The following is a 22,713-nucleotide window of genomic DNA, read 5'->3' as shown; positions in this document are numbered from 1 at the left end:
TTCCAAGGAAATTAGCTCATGGGTGTCTATAAAGGCTAGTACCAAGCTTAAGGTAAAAGAAAAAAGAATACACAGCTACTTCCTGTTGTTCCCCAGAACATGAACCCCAGTGCCCTGCAGCAAGGCATGACCTATTTACCATCGGAGGGGGTGGTCGAGGAGGTCGTGATAAAGGACGCAGTATCAGTCTCCAGTGCAGATGGCGAGAGCTTCACACTGACAGAGAAGGCAAGTCTCTCTATGGTCGAAACTTATTAGACTGAACCACGCTCTGGGACAACAGGGCTTAATGCATGTAGATAGTGTTGTCACAGATTAGCCTGTGGAGAACAGGGACGACTCTCTCCACTTTTATGGATTTTTTTGTTCGATGGAAGTTTCTCCAAACAAAAATCCAGTCTATGTGAAAAGTGTTGTCCCAGATTAGCCTGTGCAGGTTGGATAGACTAATCTGGGATGACACTTTGCACATGCATTAAGCCCCTTTTTACCATAGCTAGGCTCAAATGGTGCTTGAAAGCATAGTAAAGGCTGCAAACATTTCTGACTTTTGTAAATGTTCGCAGACATTACTTGTAGTGTTTGGGCAAATGCGGCCCAGTGACAGTGCTGCCATTATTAATTCAATATCAACATTTTTCAACACAAAAATTGGTGGTTGAGCGGATCCCAAAAATGTGTGTAGGATGAATAATATTGGTTTGACAGTATGTTTTTAAGTTTTTATTATTGAATAAAGTTATTGAAGTAATTACGTCCGTTATAAAGTATTTTAAAAGCCTTTAAATCTTTTTCTTAAATACAAATACCTTTAATGTGCCAATCTGGGATTTTAAGATGTTACTAGTGTCTTTAATAAAATACCTTGTTTGTGTTAAAGTTTACGTCAAGTTCTCGTTTGTTTAGGTCACATTGACTGATGAAGTGGAGATCTGGCTTTCCAAGCTGCGAGACTGTGTGAGCAGGACAATCAGAGAAATGAACATCAGTATCATCCAGGACTGCAACAACAACTTGCCAATAGATGAGTGGGCCTTGAAGGTCAGCTATCACTGCCCACTCAGAAGCAAAGTGAAAATGGCTTATGGCAACCAGCATAAAACCAGAACAGCCTGCGAGAAAGTCACAGTCTGTTCAGGTTTTATGCTGTTTGCTGCTCATCGGTTTCTAAGGGAAACGAACATCAGCATCATCAAATACTGTTTAACCCTTTCCCCCATAAGAAGCAAAGTGAAAGTGGCTTTTGCAACCAGCATAAAACCAGAACAGGCTGCTTATTAAACATCATGCCTATATATGAGTGGACTTCCAAGGTATGGTCAGTTAGCCCTTTACTGCACTTTGAGCCGTTTGTAGTCCTTTAGACTTTGTTTTTTTATATTAAAAGCCTTTCTGAATAGATTCAAGTTTCAAAGGCTTCATTTCCTATCTTAAGATATGCAGATGAGCAGCAAACAGCATAAAAACTTTCCAGACTGCGAGTTATTCTCATGATGTCCTGGTTTTATGCTGGGTGCATATAGCCATTTTCACATTGCTTATGAAAGGGTTATAGAAGTTTGATTTACTGTTGGACTTCTTAGGCATTTTGAACATTTTTTAGATATATGAAATGAAGTTTTAAATCCAGAATGGCCTAGTGATAAACATTTTCTTTTGTTAACTTCAAAAGGTCATATGTACAAATTGTGTTGAATTGTTTGCTCACCTAAGCACAAAGTGCTCATGGTGAGCTATTTTGGTCTGGCGTTGTGACCTTCTGTTATATCCTCCAGTGACCTTATTCTGGTGGAGACCTTATTCTGGTGATATTTGTGTACTTTATGAACAAGAATCAGTGTGATGATGTCTCATGCATGGGCTCTGTGTATTTTGAATACATCAACCATAAGGAAAAAACATGTTTTACTGCTTTTCAAAATCATACTGCACCTTAAATAATCAAAGTTCATCCATTTTTAATTCATTTTAAGATTCTATTGGTCCTCTTAGAGAAATGTCCTCATATATTTCAAATTGAAGCAGACAGCCTAACTGGCGCTAACACAACACGTTGATTGCCTATTGCCATGGAATACTCTCTCTTTGGTGTGTTGTCACGGTAATAAGGTCACATGTAGATAGTTTAAGCAATTACAGTGTACATGGCACTAACATCTCTTGCATGGCTAAATAGTGTGCAAATAAACAAATTTGAAATTGAGTTTACTGGATTTAAATAATTATTTTAAGGCAAAGTCTTTGGTGTTGCATTGTTAGCAATGGTTCAGAGATTCTATTAATTGTTTGCTTATATTACTGGCATTAGGTCACTTGAGGATATATTTATTTTTTTCGTTAATTTTCAGCTTGTTACTTCTCTAGAGGCCACATTTTTTACCCAATCTTCATGAAAGTTGATTTTAAGCTTTATCATAATTATGTCTAGACTGAGTCCACATTTGGCACACATTTGTAAATAAAAGGTCACAATGTCATATCTATGAAAAACCATATAATTTTTTTTATATATCTAGCTTGATTTTGAATCTGGGTCACAATCATCTGAAAACTAGGTCACCATGTCAAATCTTATAAATACCTAATAACCTCTGTAGAAGCCACATTTATGACTGAATATTTGTGAAACTTGGTCAGTATGTATAACATTACAATATCTAGGAACTCAGGATATAACTTCAGGGCCATCATGGCCATCTTGATATTGTTATTAGTTTATTTGAGTTAATTTATTGTTTTTTCACCAACAGTACCCAGCCCAAGTGTGCCGTATGGGCATGCTGTACCACTGGACACGGGAATGTGACCTGGGTATCGCGGAGATTAAATACGAACGCAAGGCCCTGCAGGGTACGCTGAAGAAGTACATTGGCACCGTGTCTAAACTGGGCACATTGCTGGCGCGGGGGCAGTGGAGGACCATGGAGGAACCCATGCTACCCGTACACAAGAACAGGATTGAGTGCATGATTACGGTATGGCAGTCATGCCTGATGATGTATATGTGCCTCTCTCTGGCAAAACCGGGTTTTAATGCATGTGCATAAAGTATTGACCCATATTAGCCTGTGCAAAGTCTGTACAGGCTTATCAGGGATGACAATTTCTTATATTGTATATTTTGTAGTAATGAAGTCTTTTTTTTTTAAAGTAAAAATCCAGTTTAGGAGGAAAGTGTCCTCCCTGATAAGCCTTTGTGGGCTGCACAGGCTAATGTGGGAAATCACTTGATGCAAGCGCATTAAACCCTGTTTTTCCACAGCGAGGCTCCATAATAAATATAGGGAGTTTTAGGTTAGTGCTGGATATAGATAAGCCTATTTAGTGTGGCTTAGAAAACCTGATCTACTAGCCTTGGCAAGTGTTTAAAGTTGTTGTGTCAAGAACATGAACTTATCTGTGCTGTACACTTACCTGGTAGTCTCTTTATTCAAGAGGTCAAATGTTATGACTAAATGTTGATAAAACTTAACTTGGAATCTTGGTCACATGGATAAAATAAATAGGTCAATAGGTGAAATATTAGCAAAATCCTTTTACTTCTCTAGAGGCCACATTTATATAATCAAATGTTAAAAAAAACAATATTTTCACTCTAGAAGCTACGTTTATTACTCAGTCTTAATCAAATTTGTTCAGAATGTTGACCTTGTCAATATGATTGAATCAGGGTCAAGTGGCATCAAGTTATGTCTTCCAGTGTTTGTACCTCAAACTCAGGTGAGCGCTCCAGGGCCATCATGATTCTCTTGTTTTAATTTAATATTTAAATTTATCTATCCATTCTTTTGAATCAAATTAATAATATATCGAGACTGTATTCAAATTGTGTGCTAATGATGCAGATCTAGAGTACCCAAGTTATCTATGGTCTTTTTGTTACAGAATTCCCAGTTTTTGCGTGATGCCCTTGACAATCTGTGCCAGAGAAAGCTGCGAGAGGTGTCGGACTTTGAGTGGAGAAGGTGCATGCGATGTTACTACCAGCCTGTCGGTAAGTGCATAAGGAGTGCATCATGAGAGGTTAATACATGAGAAACTTCTGGGGAGACTGGGCTTCATGCATGTGCGTAAAGTGTCGTCCCTGATCAGTCTAATCAGTCAAGGGAAGCTTTTATTGCATTTTTTGTTTAAAGAAAGACTTCTTTGCTAAAAACCATGGTAAGGCAGAAAGTGTCATCCCTGATTAGCCTGTACAGAATGCACTGTCTAATCTGGAACAACACTTTACTCATGTTCATTTAGCCCTGTTTTCCTAGAACGATGGTGTAGATGTACTAAGGAGTGCCATAACTTGGAAGTAAAATTTGAGGTCCTCCACATATTTTGTGTAATATTTGTAGCAATATTTATTTTGTTGCATATAAATTAAGTATATTGCTTTAAATGTTCTCTGTTTTGTTTGGTGTTTCTTTTTAAATAAATATTTGTAGAAACATTAACATATAAGTAGAACTTGATTGTGTGTCAAATACTAATGTATATGTTTAATATACTAATGTTTTTCAGTATATAAAATATCAATGATACACCAAAGCTTTTATTTATTCTTTCTGATGGCAAGTGTTACACATATTATATCCCTGCAAAGGGAGTTTTATGAGGGGATGTATTGGCGTGACTCTCTTAATTGGTCTGTCTGTTGTTCAGTCAGTCTGCATTTGATTTTGAAAATTAATGGAGAGAACAACCTCCTCATTTTTAAAGTGGTCACATGAAGACTTCTTATTAAACATAGATATGCCAGACATTTATCACCCAAAGTGATGCATCTCTCCCTGAGTTATTTGCCCCTGAACATTATTTTAAGCTTACAAAATGGTGCAGGGTTGGAGTCACAATTTTGACAACGACTTTTATTTCTGTTTGGTTACTAGTGGACGATGGTTATGAAGCTTGTAGTAACGATAGTAAGAGAGAGACGCCAGACATGCGTAAGGACTGAGCACACTGCATATTTGTCATATAGCTGTAGTCTGCACAACTCTTATAGGCTCTGAGAGTTCAATACATGGGCCAGTCTCTGGGAAAACCAGCCTTAACCCTTTCCCACTCAGAAGCAAAGTGAAAATGGCCATATGCAAACAGCATAAAACCAGAACAGCCTGCGAGGTAACTCGCAGTCTGTTCAGGTTTTATGCTGTTTGCTGTTCATCAGTACCAAAGGGTTTGAAATGAAGCCTTTAAAACTTAAATCTAGTAAGAAAGGTCTTAAATTAAATTTAACTTTCTAAAGGACTACACATTTGTCAAAATACGTATGTAAGTGGTAACGGTTAATGCATGTTCATAAAGTATACTCCCAGAAAAACCTATGCTTAATCTTGGATGAGACTCTCTGATTTTACAGAATTGTGTTTTTAAAAGAAGTTTCTTCTTTACAAAAATCCAGTCTAGAAAGAAAGAATCCCATGCATGAAGCCTGGTTTTCCCCAGAGACAAGTTTATATTATTTCCTATCCAAGTTTGTTTTTCTTTAAGGTCCTATTATATTCTCCTATTTTCTTGGGAAAATGCTTTTGAATGCCTTTGTCTTGTGTTGCGGTAACTGAACTTTGAAAATATTTTGGGTTTATGATGTATCTATAATAGTTTTAAACAGCAGTTTCCCTTACAGTCCCTTTATTTATCAGATATGTAGTGTATATTGATAAAGAGAAGAATGATCATAATGAAAAAAAATCCAAAATAAACTAGCTATAACATTATTTAAAGTAACTGTGAGATATTGAGTGTACCATCTTTACTGGTGGTGACATGTAAAGATGCAGGTATTTTGATGTCTTTAGCTACTTATCTTGGTCAATTATTTGTAAATTACAAATAATAAGTTTGAACAATATATTTGAATATTTTTATGAGTATTTTGTGTACAACAGATATTTTATTAGTCATCAAACCTATTATTTGTTAGAAACCTTTAGTATTCACATGTGTAGAAACACTTAAATTGGTTTAAGATGGGATGTAGACTCAATTTGTAGAGGTGTGACATAGACACCTTAGTGTTATCACCAGTTGCCTTTAGCACTACAATTAGATTTATTTGCACACTTTTCTCTTAGCAATTTCCCCCAGAATGCAGCAATCTGTGTCTTATAGTGTTTTGTGTCATTGGAAACTAAGTAAGTTTTATTTAAAGTTTCATGGTTTATATGCCTTTTCATCAGTTTACCTGAGAATCTGACTCTTGCTTAAAAGTAAAGTAACTTTCACCATCATCTTTCCATGAGTAAAAAACAGGTAGACCAAAAATTCAGTGCTTTTTTATATTTATTTAAACACATGCACTACAGGATGTTTTTATTTAAAGATATAGATTAGATTAATTGTTTATTCAAACACAAACATAAAATGATGTATTTATTCAAATATATCAATTACATTATATATTTATTTAAACACATGCAATACATGATGTATTTATTTACTTTGTAGAATTTTTACTAATGAGTGTACTGAGAAGGGTCTCTGATCCCTACACTTACCCTTATTGCAGGAGAGGACAACATGGAGCCCCTGATCTGGGTGCTGGACACCTCTTACCAGTACGGCAATGAGTTCTATGGTATGAACCCTGGCGTGGCCCTTACACCAGTCACAGAGAAGTGCTTCATCACGATGTCACAGGCCCTGCAGCGGTTCCAAGGTAGCGCGGTCACTGGGCCAGTGGGCAGCGGGAAGACTGAAACTATAAAGGTGGGTTGAGGACTAGGAAAATGGGCCTTAATGCATGCACCTAAAAGTGTCATCCTGGACTCTTAAAACGCTTAATGACAAAAATTTCCGCTTTATTTGTATTTTTGGTTTAAAGGAATTATCTTCTGATCAAGTTAGGTGGAATCTGGGACGACACTTTATGCCCATGCATTAAGCCCCATTTTGCCAGAACAAGGCTATTACCTAGCTGAACCCCTATTAAGCTTAACAAAATTACAATTCCCCTTTTAGAAAACCTATAAGCAGAGCTACCCAAACACATTTATCTTATTTGGAATGAGCATATCAAAAATAAGAAAAACATTTGGAATTTAAAATATAGTAAATGTCTCTCCTTGGCTATTAGTATTTCTTTGCATAATTTATGCAATAAGAGTTGACCAGTATCAGGTGAATGTTAGATTATTTTGAGCTCAGGTTAGCTAAAAATAATCCTGTTTTTGTCAGTACTTGTAGAATGATGTTTGTGTTTGCAGGGTCTTGGCAACGTGTTGGGACAGTTCATCGCCATGTTCCAGTGCTCCGGGGAAACCAACGCCTCCTCCCTGGCCAAGATCATACAGGGATCAGCAATGGTAACCATAGCAATCTTTAGAATGAGGATTGTGAATTTATGATTTATTTGTTAACTTTTTATGTTAAAACAAAACAAAGTCCTCTATATACAAGATCACAGAGTGGTCAGACATGGAACTTAGCACCATGATTTTTTCTGCTAATATCTGTCTCTTAGTTGATAGATAATTTTACACTGTTGGTTCAAATGAGAAACTGTTATCTTTGTTTCCTCTACATTATTCAAGATTTAAGTTATTTTTGGGTCAGTACCCTTTGAATTATTGGAATTTTAAGCCATACATGCAAAGTTGTAAAATAGTTGTTCATTAAATCTTCACTTAACTGGAACACACTATCAAATATAAAAGTTTTATTGCAAAACGCTTTTGTTTTGTATCATAATTCATAATTATCCCATGCCAAAAGGCATAGGGATACATAATTGGTAGATGTCAAACTGTATGTCTTGCTTCCATTGATCAAACTGTTGTGTGCGCAACTTCTACAGTTTTCATGAGATTTGTTACTTTTACATATTGTGAATGTTTTGTGATTGCATAATTTTTAAGGAATCATTGCCCTTTGTTTGAAAATTACATATTAAAGCTTCTCTGCGCAAGTCCTCACGTATTTTGTAAAACTTTTACAGGATTATTAACTGCAAGTGCTACAGCGCATTTTGCTTAAGGTTTCATGACTACATTGTTTATTTTTAGGAATTATTGTCCGTTGTTAAAAATAACATAATGCCAGGGCCATATGATTGCAGTTTTTGTCTTTTGTGGAGCAATGACTGGGACAGCTTCTTGTAAAATTCTTTTTTTTTTGAGGGGAAGGGGATGGTTGTTAATATGCATGGATAGCCTTTGTTTGAGTAATATCAGTAATTTTTATTTGATTGTAATCTTTCTTTTTGTTGTCTGTAGGATGGCTGCTGGTGCTGTTTTGACGAGGTGCAAGCTCTAAACCCAGTTGCCATGGCTACCATGTTAGAGCATCTGGAATGTGTCGTCACCGCTCTCAAGTCCAAACAAACCTTCGCAACATTGGCAGACGGCCAAGAGGTAAGCTCCAAGAAATTCATAAAAAAGTATAACTCACAATTAAAAATTGTGATGTCTTAATTAGGATTTTTAAGTAATAACATGATAAAGAACCTTAGATAAGACTTCTGTCTTCATATCAAATTCATAAAATGTATTGTTTATCTACCTCAAATTTCATCCCAATAGCTGAGTTTTGTACAGAAACTATTATTTTAGATTGCATTTAAATATGGACATATGAGGTAAATAAGGTTTGTGAGCATTATGAAGCTTAAATCTCAGTAAAGTGTAGTACCGGGCAAATCTTTGCAGTCTAAGCAGGATGTATCTTTCACCAACAGTGGAATTCTGTTGTTAATAGACTTCATTGAAACAGCAAATAACAACAACGCTGTTGAATGAAGCGTGGGACTTGTTTGCCTATGTTACAACTGATATAAATTTCACGTATAATGATCCAGATCCCTCTGAAGCGATCTGTGTCAGTTCACGTCACAGTGAACCTAGTGGAAGGCTACAACGGACTGCCTGCGTCTATCTCCAACGACATCCGTCTGCTGTTCCGTTCCGTGTCATTGGTTCGACCTGACGTAGGCATGATCATGCGTGCCAAGTGTACGGCTCTCGGTTTCAAGGCTCCAGTAGTGCTGGGATCCAGGCTGAAAGTCCTCTCAGACCTTGCCAAGGACCAGCTGTAAGGCATTATTAAACGAGCCTCACTCTGGGGAAATGGGGCTCAATACATGTGCAGAAAGAGTTGTCCCTGATTAGCCTGCGCAGACTCTAAAGGCTAATCAGGGACAACACTTTTCACCCTAAGTGGATCGGAGACAACACTTTCCACATACATGCCAGACGTCCCGATCTCGGCGGGACAGTCCTGCTTTTGGGATCTTTGTCCCGGCATCCCGATATGAGACGATTTGTCCCGACATTCGTAAAAAAACAATTTAAAGTCTACAAGTTCCCAATAAAATTCGCTATTCAAGCTCTGTTTGGCTAAAACTTACCACCGCTAATCCCTGTTTAACCCCCAATTAACAACCCTCTTGTGCTACTCGAGTGCACCAGTGTTGTTTTTGACACCTTATCAGCGATTTATCTGCAAATTAGTGATTTTATCAGGCATTCACACCACGGTGTTTTTATGATAGGGGTCTCTTATTGCTATTGAAAGATGTATCATACAGAAATAAATGCCAATGACACTATTATCCTGTGTATTATACCACCTAAGGTTATAAAACATGTCAAAACACCGATTTTGTACATCAAACAAATTGGATGCTGACCAATGCGCATCGTTGTTTCACATAAATTAACTTTCGTTTTCGACTGATTTTCAGAAAATAATTTGTAACAATCTAAATTTAGAGTTAATTGACGATTGATTGAATAAGAAAAGTGCTCGATGCGCTCACATCGCGTCACACGATTTACATATGTTCAAGGGGATGTCCAGCTGTATCGATTGGATGTCAAATTGAGGTATACGGGGAAACCCCACAATTCAGTTTATGGAGTGTGTCAAAAATTTGCTTTCTTCCGGAGAATGGAAGAACCCGAATTTCTGAAACACATGTATCGTCAAAATAGTGCAGAAAATTAGAGTTTTTGCAAGTAATAGACCGACTACCCACTAAAGTAAAGGTGAAATGATTGATTGTTTTAAGTGTCCTGCTTTTTGGTCAAACTTCCCGACAATTTTTTATGGAATGTCCCGATTTGGACCTGAACAATTCTGGCATGTATGCTTTCCACCCTAAGTGGATCAGAGACAACACTTTCCACCCTAAGTGGATTTTGCTCATGAACACTTTTTTTAACCGAAAAATACCATAAAGCGAAAGGTGACGATCCTAATTAGCCTGTGCAGCCTGCTCATGAATTAAGCCATTTTTTTCCGAGAGCAAGGCTCAAACCTAATTAAACCACCATTATTGAAACCATTACTTCTACAATGTTGTCATATATTTTTAGCTCACCTGAGCGATAGCTCGGGGTGAGCTATTGTGATCACTCACCGTCCGGCGTCCATCCGTACATCCGTCTGTCTGTCTGTCTGTAAACAATTTGTAAACATCTTCTTCTACTAAACCATTGAGCCAATTTCAACTAAATTTCATGTGGAGCATCCCTAGGTCATGGGACAAAAGAATTGTTAAAAAAAATTTGATCACATAACCAAGATGGCCGCCATGACCATATATGGTAAAAACCTTAAAAAATCTTCTTGTCAGAAACCGCTCATCAGATTTTCAAAAAATTTCACAGGGATGACCTTTGAAGGCTCCCCTGAAAAAGTTGTTCAAAGAAATTTGATTCGTCAAAAAACATGGCCACAGGAGCTCGTTGAACTTTGCATGTTTATTCGTTTTTGCCTATTTTGTGAAAACTTTCAAAAATCTTCCACATTTTTTGTCCGATCCTTTCCAAATTTGCACAGTGTCTTTATATCAATGAGGACACGAACCCTACAAAAAAATGAGCATTATTGGTCCATGAAGTCCAGAATTACCTCCCCTTGAATTGAGAAAATGGTGTTTATGCAATAAAGTCCAAATTTTTCATCCAATTCTTTCCAAACTTGTAAGGATTTAGCATGGTTCAAACAAGGGAAACAACTACGGTTTATGCATGTTCTTTTTATTACAGATTTGCCTCCCTTTAATTCATTCAAAATCTCATTTTACAGCAGAGATTCCAAATCTGACCTGTAAATGAGCCCCATATTTACTGCCAGTGCTAGGTTACCTTTTCCCATTTGATCATTCTTAAGTATTGGTCTTGTAATGCTGCTACTGCTTCTGCTACTGCTACTGCTACTACTACTACTACTACTACTACTACTACTACTACTACTACTACTACTACTACTACTACTACTACTACTACTACTACTTCTACTACTACTACTACTACTACTACTTCTACTACTACACCACCACCACCACCACCACCACCATTCACAGTGACAAAAAACGTATTCACACAATGGCTGCTACTACAACTTATAGCCCATATAGGGGGGCATGCATGTTTTACAAACAGCCCTTGTTTCTATGGGATTTTAACCACAACTGTTCATGTTTATCTCCGACACATATTTTTAGGTCACCTGTCATGAAGTGACACGGTGAGCTTATGTGATAGTGTGATGTCCGGCGTCCGTTGTGCGTGCCTGCGTGTGTCCGTGCGTCCGTCCGTCAAGAATTTGTTTTTGTAGACAGTAGAGGTCACAGTTTGCATCCAATCTTGATGAAATTTGGTCAAAATGTTTATCTTGATGAAATCCGGTTTGGGATTGTATTTGGGTCATCTGGGGTCAAAAACAAGGTCACTAGGTCAAATAATAGAACAACCTTCTGTAGACAATAGAGGTCACAGTTTTCATCCAATCTTTATGAAATTTGGTCAGAATGTTTATCTTGATGAAATCTGGGTTGTTATTTTATATGGGTCATCTGGGGTCAAAAACTAGGTCACTAGGTCAAATAATAGAAAAACCTTGTGTTGACATTAGAGATCACAGTTTTCATCCAACCTTTATGAAATTTGGTCAGAATTCTTGATGAAATCTGGGTGGGATTGTATTTGGGTCATCTGGGGTAAAAATCTAGGTCAAATAAATAGAAAAACCTTGTGTTGACAATAGAAGTCACAGTTTTCATCCAATATTTATGAACTGTGGTCAGAATGTTTATCTTGATGAAATCTGGATTGGGATTGTATTTGGGTCATCTAGAGTCAGGAACTAGGTCACTAGGTCAAATCATAGAAAAACATTGTGTAGACAATAGAGGTCATAGTTTTCATCTGATCTTAATGAGTCAGGTGAGCGATTCAGGGCCATCATGGCCCTCTTGTAATATTTTGTTACCATTTTGTGACCCATACTTTTCCATAATGTATTATTTTGTAATTAAACTAAGTTTGGTACTCTTATGTACAGACTGATGATATAAACTTCAGCTAAATTTGCAGAAGAATCTTTATGCATTTTAAATAATTATTTCAATAAAAGAATGTTAAACCATAATTCAGAATGAGTTTTTATAAACTTCCACTCATGAAATTATTTAATCAACTCCCTTTAAGTAGAAAGTATTACCACAAGCAAACTGAGAACAAGCAATTTTCTAAAATATTATGCAACCGAGTATTTCATTAAAGTGACTGATGCAAGGCTTTGTCTCACAGGATGAATATGAATCTATATGTCACTACTTAGCATAAATAAAATAGTCTTGCTCTCGGAAAATGGGGTTTAATGCTAATTCGTAAAGTGCAGTCTGCACAGGCTAATCAGGGACGACACTTTCTGCCTTCACTGGGTTTTCATTTAGAAGATACCTCTTTTAAATGAATAATTCCACCAAGCAGAAAGTGACGTCCCTGATTAGCCTGTTCTGACTGCATAGGCTTATCTAGAATGCCACTTTAGGCGCATGTATTATTCCCTGTTTCAAAGACTGAGGCCAAAACATATTTAAACCATAACTGGTACAATCTTGTATTTTTTAAGATTTTGTGACCCATTCTTTTACAAAACTGTATTTTTTATAAACTTAAACTAAGTTTGGTCCATCTAATAAAGGGATTTTAATGTCACTCAGTAATTTCTTGCTATCCACAGGCCCCCCGTGATCCACCACCACTTCAGCATCGAGGCCCTGGTTGGGGTACTGAGGCGTGCCATGCAGAAGCGCAAGTACATCCGAGACGAGAAGACCCAGGACAAGATGGAGCTACGCAAGGAGGAGTCGTCACGGTCCAACAGTCAGGCCTCTGATAGCCGGCCCAACCTGCCTCAGCAGAGCTCTACAGGTATGAAAGGGGGTGCACTTGAATGCTGCAATGTGTCATGTTAACTGTGGGTGTAAGTTGGTGAGCTATAAAATTATTTGACTTACTAAAGTACAAATTGGTATGATGGTTACTAAGAAGGAAAGGAAGAAGTAAACAGTTCAAAGGTCAATGTTGCAGGGGATTGTGAGATTCAATTAAATAAGTATAATAGTCATTTTGACTTACCTTTATATCCCTTGAAAAACATCCCTTAAGCAAACTTGCACTTTTGACATCATCTTTACATTCTTGACAACTCAGTTCCCTAATTATAAGATAGATTATAGAACTAACAGCTGTTGATGCTGTTAGGTTCTTTATTGATTTGGTGTTGACAAAAAAACACTGTTTGAGCCAGTTTCATTAGCAAGACGGAGTTTTTAATTGCTTGCTGATATCTTCGTGGGGAATGGTGGGGGAGTCATACATAATAAACAATTCTTGTTTGTTAATTATGTTTGAAATCTTGTGTTTCTGGGTATTTAATAGGCAAATGCTCTCTCTAAGATGAATTGTCAACTGAAATCAAGTAAAATTCAATACAGTGTAGATTTCTTTATTGTCATGTCAGAATTTAATAAATTGTATACAAACTATATCATTCCTCCGGGTCAACAATTCCACTGTTTGGTAAGCCAAACTCTTGTGTTGGTCACAAGCTATACATAGATTATGTTGTATATTTGAGCCTTGTACTGAGAAATCTGGGCTTAATTCATGTGGGTAAAGTGTCGTCTGCACAGGCTAGTCTGGGACAACACTTTCTGCCTAAACGGTTTGGTAATAAGAGACTTTCTGTAAACAAAAATTCCTTAAAAACAGAAAGTGTCGTCCCTTTGCACACTGCACATTCTAATCTGAGACTACACTTTACTTAAATGCTTTAACCCTTTGCATGCCGGGAAATTTGACGTCTGCTAACATGTTGTCTGCAGAATTTCTAAAATTAGCATTTTCTTCAATGTTTTTCAAAGAATACTATCAGAATAGCAAACAGTTTGGATCCTGATGAGACGCCAGGTTCTGTGGCGTCTTATCTGGATCCAAACTGTTTGCAAAGGGCTTCAAAATTCGGTTTCAGCACTGAAAGAGTTAAGGCCAGTTTCACCGGAATGAGGCTCATTTAATGCAAGACAGGCTTTAATTAAAATCTGTTGCTGTGTCTTAGTAATGGGTGACTCGAAGTGCCGTATCATGTCGCGCATGAAAGTTCACGATTCTGCTCTGAAACTTGGTATTTTATCAGTTCATTAGTTGATTGGTTCCAAATGTTTTTGTTGTTTTCTGAAAAGTTTCCAGTGGTTTTAATTGTTATTGTTTAGTTTGATTTTTTAATTTATACCATTTTTGTTCTTAGATAAGTTGATGTTTTTAGTAATACATTGACCTATGTATTCGGGTTTATTCTGTAAATGTTTCTATTAATTTAATGATTTTGCAAAGGACGCAAACAAAATATTGCGCACTGGGTATATTGGAAGCAGCAATACTTTCCATTTAAACATGATTTTGCTTAAAATAGCAAGTATTTCTGTCTAAGAAAATTTATATGTGAAGTGTTGTGGGCAATGGTGCAGAATGCATGAGGATTACATTTTGTCCCTGCTTAGCAGTTGCAGTATACACAGGCTGATCAGAGAGATAGGTTATTCTTAGACTGGATTTTTGTTTAGATGAGTCTTCCTTTAAAGGGGCCTTTTCACGTTATAATAAATTGACAAAATTGAAAAAAAATTGTTTCATATTCGAAAATTTTCGTTTTAGTTATGATATTTGTGAGTAAACCGTAATACTGAACATTTAACATGCTCTAAAAGAGCCTTTATATGCATCTTTTGACGATTTAAAACCTGAAAATTATAAAGCGTTGCAACGCGAAACGATTGAATAATTTGGAGAGTTCTGTTGTTGTCGTTATATTTTGTGAAACTACCAGGATCGCTTATATGATGTATAAAATACATCCGACATTGCATAAGGAAGGATGGCAAAGTGGTCTAATGCGTTGACTTTTTACTCCAGGACGCCAGGGGTCAGTGGTTCAAGTCCTGCTGAGGGTTACCTTTTTTTCTTTTTTAAAATTTTATTCTTGATTTTTTACTGGAGCTTTTTAGATCCAATGTTTACGTTTACCAATATAAAGCATTTAATGACAAAGTTCAAAACATGCCAAAATCTGTGAAAAGGCCCCTTTAAACAAAACATTCAAGTAAACAGAAAAGTCTAAGAGAAAAGTCTAGTCCCTGATTATTCTTTGCAAACTGCACTGACTTATCTAAAATGACATGTTTGGCACATGCATTAAGCCCCATTTCCCAGCGAGAGGTTCATAAACATTATTTTCCTGACAATGCTTTATGACTCATTCAATCAGAGCTCTTTCTGTTAAAAAACAGGAGCAATGTTTAATATCCCATCAAAAAAAAATCTTTAAATTTAGCTTGCTCGAAGGTTTTTCATCTCCTCTTAATAATTGAAATTTGTTTCAAAACAGCTGAACATAAGGCATGCTATTCATTTCTATTGTCCAGTGACTGCAGGCAACCTGAAGCTCGGTGCTACGGCTGGCCACAGAAAGACTGGCACACCTAACCCGCTGACAGCGGCCGGCAAGCTGGAGCATGCACTGGTGGCACAGACCATTGAGGAGATGATTGCACCCAGACTCATGGGAGAGGTATGCACTGTTACACTCCACAGTCAATACCCTTCACTGATACACTCCACAGTCAATACCCTTCACTGTTACAATCCACAGTCAATACCCTTCATTGTTACACTCTACAGTCAATACCCTTCACTGTTACACTCTACAGTCAATACCCTTCACTGTTACACACTAAAGTCAATACCCTTCACTGTTATCAATGCCCTTCACTGTTACACTCTACAGTCAATACCCTTCACTGTTACATTCCACAGTTAATGCCCTTCACTGTTACACTCTACAGTCAATACCTTTTACTGTTACACTCTACAGTCAATACCCTTCACTGTTACACTCTGCAGTCAATACCCTTCACTGTTACACTCTACAGTCAATACCATTCACTGTTACACTCTACAGTCAATACCCTTCACTGTTACACTCTAAAGTCAATACCCTTCACTGTTACACTCTACAGTCAATGCTCTTCACTGTTACACTCTACAGTCAATACCTTTCACTGTTACACTCTACAGTCAATGCCCTTCACTGTTACACTCTACAGTCAATACCCTTCACTGTTACACTCTACAGTCAATGCCCTTCACTGTTACACTCTACAGTCTATACCCTTCACTGTTACACTCTACAGTCAATAACCTACATAAGACCATGCAATGTTTGCTAGTACACTCCAACCATTTACACTTACTAATGACAAAATGTTTTGTTTTACTCCTTGCAAATCAAGAAGAGGGAGGAGGTTATGCACCTTTCCGGGCATATTACACATTGTTGAAATTAGTGGGGTATGCATCACAATTGTGTCAAGCTCTTGTTGGCATCAGATTAAACCCTTAAAAAAAAGAAATGTCTCATTGAAATCTCTGTATTATTGATTGTGTTTCTCAGTTTTTCTCAGATATTTACCTTGTTATAAATTCAAAAGTGGTCACTTTGTTTTGTGTGTGCATAATGTTCACTATAAGCAATCATATCTGAGATTGATTTGACTCGCTCCAATACAAGTAATAAATTCTTATACAATGTATAATAATCTCAATCTTACACAAAAAAGTATTCTCAGAAAATGCATTATTATTTAAATCTCTTTTTTTAAGTCTCCCTTGTTTAGTTTTATATGGAATTACATTTAACTATATATTATTCTCACATTAATTATAAAAAATAATCATATGCTCTAAGAAGTCAACATGAGTTTATGAAACTGGTAAGTACATACTTGACCTGAATATCATGTTGCATTTTTGTTAATGTTCTTTTTTACTAGATAAGCAATCAAAAGGTCAATTTTCATGAATAAATATGTTTCAGATTCTGTTGTTTCCCTTTTCCTACAGGCCATGCCAATCTTCAAGAGTATATTGAAGGACTGTTTTGCCAACTTGCCTGATGCACCACCCATCATTGGTGCTATGTCTGCGCGCACCCGAGGCTTTGACATTGACCTTGCACTTGAGACGAAGGCCAAGGAACGTGGTCTAATTGCCCACAAGCCGTGGCTGGCCAAGTGTGTCCAGCTGTACAACCTGTCCAGTGTTCATCACGGTATGGAGGGCTAGACATTGTTAGTGCTGAGATCATTGGACGTTACCACTTTACCACTTGGAAATGCTTTTTGATGCGTTTGTAGTCCCTTCAAAAATCAAATTAAATTAAAGACCTTACTTAATGGAGTCAAAGACTTTAAAAGCCTCATTTCCAAACCTAAGGTACTGATGAGCAGCAAACAGCATGAAACCTGTACAGACTGCGAGTTACTCACAGGCTGTTCTGGTTTTATGCTGGTTGCACATAGCCATTTTCACTTTGTTCCTGAGCGGGAAAGGGTAAAGAATAAATAGTGGTGAAATTGGAATATCTGACACACAAGAGGACATGAAAATAGAAATGTGGAGACTTTGTTTAAATGCATTTGGATAGATGCTATTCTGGCTTGACAAAAAAAATGTGGATATCAATACTGTTAAACAGTTTGGGATTAGTTGAATTTCAATTAAGATCTACTGAATGTTGCCTATTGTTTACTTCTTACATCAAATGAAAACTTTACATTACTTATCAAAATGTACAGCTGATATTCAAAAATTATAACTATGTTTTTAATAATGCCACTCTTCAAGTCAATTGGTTGGAAGGTAAACAAGCGAATTCGTTGAATTGATATCCCCCGCCAATATGCTTCTGGACACAAAAGTGTTATATTTGACACTCAAAAAAAGCATTTTTTCAAGATACAAAAGGCCATAACTCTGTTATTAACAGATGGTGTACAATGCCATTTGGCGTGCATCATCCTAGTATCCATATATATACTCATACCAAGTTTCAATGAAATCCGTCAAAGCATTTCCAAGATATGGCTCCGGGCGGACGGAAAGACGGACGGACGGACAATGCCAAAACAATATCCCTCTGCCATCACAATATCCCTCCGCCGATGGCGGGGGATAATCAGTGAATTTTTTTGTTGTCAAAAGCGATTAAATTTAAATTGCATATATGATGTATTGATATATAGACCCTTGTTTATACCCAATTATCCACACATTTCTGAGTTTTTTCCCTTGAACATAGCTTACAAAGCAATGTGGAGTGTAAGTCTTATTTTGGTTTAACCCATTTATGCCTAGCGTCTAGAAAAAAGGCCTTGACAAACAGCGTAGACCCAGATGAGACATCTGGGTCTACGCCGTTTGCTTAAAGGATTTTTTGTAAGAAATATTCTAAATATAGAAATAAATATACTAGACATCCCTAATTTTGGAAATAAATTTATCCAATTTAGAAGGATGGGAGAGTCCACTAGGCATAAATGGGTTAATCTGCTTACAGGTTTGATAGTGTCTGGTCCGCCAGGCAGTGGAAAGAGCACCTGCATACAGACTCTAATTGACTCCCTGTCCATGACCCCTAAAGCGGCCCTGTCCCGGGGGTCAGGGGGAAGCAAGGGGTCAACTGCCACTGAGAAGACCCACAAGCTGATACGTATCAACCCCCTGGTCGTTGACGAATCTGAGCTCATGTTTGGACACCTTTCTCAGAATGGAGACTGGACTGACGGGATCTTCACCAATGCATGCAGGAAAGCTAACAGGGTAGGAAACAATTATCATGTAATTTTGATTTTTCAGAGAGTTATGTGCCCCTTAACCCTTTACCACTTAGATACATATTTTGACCTATTTGTAGTCACTAAGAACGTTACATTTAATTCAAGACCTTTCTTACTAGATTCAAGTTTTTGAGGCTTCATTTCCAACCCTAAGATACTGATGAACAGCAAACAGCATAAAACCTGAACAGACTGCGAGTTACTCGCAGGCTGTTCTGGTTTTATGCTGTTTGCAAATAGCCATTTTCACTTAATTTGCTTCTGAGAGGGAAAGAGTTTAATAATAATTTGATTCCACACAATTAACTCATTCATTGAGGAAGCACATCATTGTGGAGTATCTATCAGTTTCACTGATATTCTTGTTGTGTATAAGTTCCTAATCTGTCTAACTTAGTGTCTTTCATTTTTTCAATATTTCAAAACATTATAAATTATATTATCTCATTCTAAAATGGTATTTTTCATGTTTGAAATGTTTTAGAACCTGAGTATCTATATCAAACAATGAATTTTTTATATTTTTTATGTTTTAGAACTTGAGTAAGACGTGGCTATGCCTGGATGGTCCACTGAACACAGGGTGGGCAGACAACTTCAACAGCGTTCTCAACGGAGACAAGGTAAGGATGCTCTCCCTTGCATTTTAGCAGCGCTCTGGAAAAAGCAGTTTTAATTCATGCATATAGTATTGTCCCAAATGAGCATGTGCAGTTTGCACAGGCTAATCAGTGACCACACTTTCCGACTAGATGGTATTATTGTTTAAAGGAAGTCTCTTCTTAGCAAAATTCTTTTTTAAGAGATTAGCCTGTTTGGACTTCATATGCTAATCTGGGACCACACTTTATCTACATGCATTAAACCCCTTTTTCACAGAGAAAAGCTCTATAAGAAATTGGCTTTGTATAACCCCAGCATCTTTTGATGTTGAGAGGCTTAAAGTTATATGCATGTCTGACCTTCCTTCCATCCATCTGCTCGATCCTATATACAAGGTTAAGCAAATATGACATGTTTCAGAAGGTTCAAATTCTTGGTTAACACACAATGACATGTTTTGTTTTACACCAACACCACTTGCTACCAATCTTTTACTTTTATGGATGTTACCTATGCACGCTATCAACATTCCCACATCACCTGACCTCGTTTTGACCTTGAAATGAAACTACTTTTGGACTTTACCATTTGCTTAACATCAGAACTACGTATTCAAAAGTGTTAATACTTCCATTGAATTCTCAGCACAAAACATCGCATGACCTTATTTTCTTCCTTGTTCCTTTGGACATATTTAAATGGGCCAGTCAATCAATACAGAAAAGGCTCCCTTTTGGTGCATCTGTGTTTATTGAATCAAGCATCTTGTTTTATCTGTTTTTCTTTTCAACAGCTTTCATCTGAGCTTTACCCCACTTAATGAAAACTTTCAAGGTTATAGTTATATTTAAGCCATGTTTGATGATCCAATTGATTGATGTAGGTATATCAGAGTTATCGCCCTCGGAAATTGATAGAAGGGTTATTGGTTCCCCTGACAATGTCCATATGAGACTGGCTCTCGATAAACTTGGCTTAATATGTATGCGTAAAGTGTAGACTCAGATTATCCTGTGAGTCTGCACATGCTAATCAGGGACATTCTGCTTGTATGGTTATTTTCGTTTAAAGTCTCTTTTTAGCCAAAGTCCAGTTCAGTCGGGAAGTGTTGTCCCTAATTAGCCTGTGCAGACTGCTAGAGCTTATCTGTAACGACACTTTACACACATGCATTAAGCCCTGTTTTCCCAGTTCAAGGCTCATACGTGTACAACCAGTCTGCTTAAGTATTAGCATTCATTCAATATTTGTTTCACTATGAGGGGCAGAGCTGTTTTACAAAAGAAAAGATCTCTTGTTGGCTGGACTTTTCATTGAAACTCCATAGTGTAATAAGTTTAAATCTTGAGAAGTCATGTCTCTTTGGGAACTTCAAAGATTTCAATGTTGATTTAAACTTGCAATGTGTAGGTTTGCCTAATGTATTGATATTAGGGGTGTTATTTTCAAACCGTGATACAATTCTAAAGGTGTTACTCCTGTATTAATCAATGTGGCACGTTTTGAAAATGTACACCTTTGATTACCCATGTTGCGTTTTTGCAGATGTTATACTTGTGTAAACCCATGTAATACCTGTGTTAACCAATGTTGCATGTTTTCGGGTGCTATACTTGTGTAAACCCATGTAATACCTGTGTTAACCAATGTTGCATGTTTTGAGGTGTTACATTTGCGCAATGGTGACAAGCTGTTCCTGTCAGACAACATCAACATCATCTTTGAGACAGCGAGACTGGCAGAGGCCTCCCCATCAACAGTTGGTAGATGTGTAAGTATCAAGGTCTACATGCTTTGGTTTATGTCTACTTAAGTCTCATTAATATAGTTTTTGTGTTTTATTGCCATTTTATTTTATTGTTTACTCGGCGTTTTCGGCAAAAAAAACGTGGTATTATAATAGCCAGCTCGTCGTGTCGTCTGTCGTCCGCCGTCCACGTCATGCTAAAACCTTAACTTTTTTTAAGGCTTTGAACATTGGCTCTAAAATCTAAGTGCTTCCACTTACAACTTTGAAACTTCATATGTAGATGCACCTTGATGAGTTCTACATGCCACACCCATTTTTGGGTCACTAGATCAAAGGTCTAGGTCACTGTGACCTTTAAAAAAAAAATTCTGACAAGCTTTCATTTATTCAAAACTGCACCTGTAGCCGAGCATGGCATCTGTTATGCGGTGCTCTTGTTTTAAATTTAATTGTTTTAAAAATTTGGGAATCTGATAGTTGATGTTCAAAATATGTTTGTTCTGTTTGCTATACTGTTCCCACTGATGTATTTCAGGGCATTTTGTATATTGACAAGGATGTGGTGGGCTGGAAACCGATCGCGAAGGCGTGGCTGGAAAATCGCACTCCTCAGGAAATACATGTATGTATTTGTAACTGTAAAAAAAAACATTTATTGATACAACCTGGATTTCAATTTATTTACTTTTTTAATGAAGAGCGCATAGTTTTTATTCCCAGTTTATTGTTTTAACCAGTTTATCATGTAAAAAACAACAACATAATTTTAAGTACTGTTTTGACTAATGATTTTAAAATACTATTTATAAATAGGGTACACATTTTGATGTCTTTTAATGCTTATAATTTTCCACCTTTGAAACAAAGCAGATTTCTAGTTTAAATTTGATGCTTATGTTTTTTTGTTCGCAAGGGATATGCATATCCTCCATGGAAAATGTGTATGACACTTGTACAGACAATTTCTTTATTAAAACATTTTTTTTAACCATTACTAGAAAATTAGTTGTGCATGTATTAATAAATATATTGCCATAAATTGTGGTGTATGGCCCTTTTTTCATTATTTTTTTCAAATATATGAATGCAGGAGTTTTGTCATGTCTAATGAACATAAAAAGTACAAATTGCAGAACTAATTCACTATGTATGAATTTTGTATTGATTAGGAGGTAAGCCTGATTGACAGTTTTGTGAACTCAAATAGTCAACACACTGTAGACACTGGCTTGTTGAAATGAGTTTTATTCACAAAGAACTTTGCACCTAAATAAGTGTTTTGTAGCTTTAAAATAAAGCTTTGAATTGTATTTGCTTATAATATATTGTTTAGTTTATAACTTTTTATCAGCTTTTGGACAAAAAATTGGGATGTTGATTGAATGACCTCATGGTTGACCGCAAT

At 36.9% G+C, this 22,713-nt stretch overlaps 1 protein-coding gene across 1 annotated transcript in view; it reads left to right on the top strand.

The window, feature by feature from the left end:
* The window catches only part of LOC127853503 (uncharacterized), a 201,866-nt gene that overhangs the window by 82,186 nt on the left and 96,967 nt on the right, over positions 1-22,713 (top strand). Inside the window, exons 39-55 of the mRNA XM_052388058.1 lie at positions 97-228; positions 907-1,041; positions 2,751-2,975; positions 3,886-3,994; positions 4,878-4,934; positions 6,500-6,699; positions 7,197-7,295; positions 8,205-8,342; positions 8,786-9,018; positions 12,961-13,151; positions 14,341-14,406; positions 15,704-15,849; positions 17,181-17,388; positions 18,676-18,938; positions 19,492-19,578; positions 21,222-21,329; positions 21,844-21,930. Of these exons, the coding sequence (XP_052244018.1) occupies positions 97-228; positions 907-1,041; positions 2,751-2,975; positions 3,886-3,994; positions 4,878-4,934; positions 6,500-6,699; positions 7,197-7,295; positions 8,205-8,342; positions 8,786-9,018; positions 12,961-13,151; positions 14,341-14,406; positions 15,704-15,849; positions 17,181-17,388; positions 18,676-18,938; positions 19,492-19,578; positions 21,222-21,329; positions 21,844-21,930 (2,484 nt within the window). The remainder of the gene's footprint in view (positions 1-96; positions 229-906; positions 1,042-2,750; positions 2,976-3,885; positions 3,995-4,877; positions 4,935-6,499; positions 6,700-7,196; positions 7,296-8,204; positions 8,343-8,785; positions 9,019-12,960; positions 13,152-14,340; positions 14,407-15,703; positions 15,850-17,180; positions 17,389-18,675; positions 18,939-19,491; positions 19,579-21,221; positions 21,330-21,843; positions 21,931-22,713) is intronic.

Source organism: Dreissena polymorpha, chromosome 12 (assembly GCF_020536995.1).
Source record: "Dreissena polymorpha isolate Duluth1 chromosome 12, UMN_Dpol_1.0, whole genome shotgun sequence".
Taxonomy (NCBI): Eukaryota; Metazoa; Mollusca; class Bivalvia; order Myida; family Dreissenidae; genus Dreissena; species Dreissena polymorpha.
Note: the sequence above shows the minus strand (reverse complement) of the source record. Positions and strands in the feature narration are given on the sequence as shown.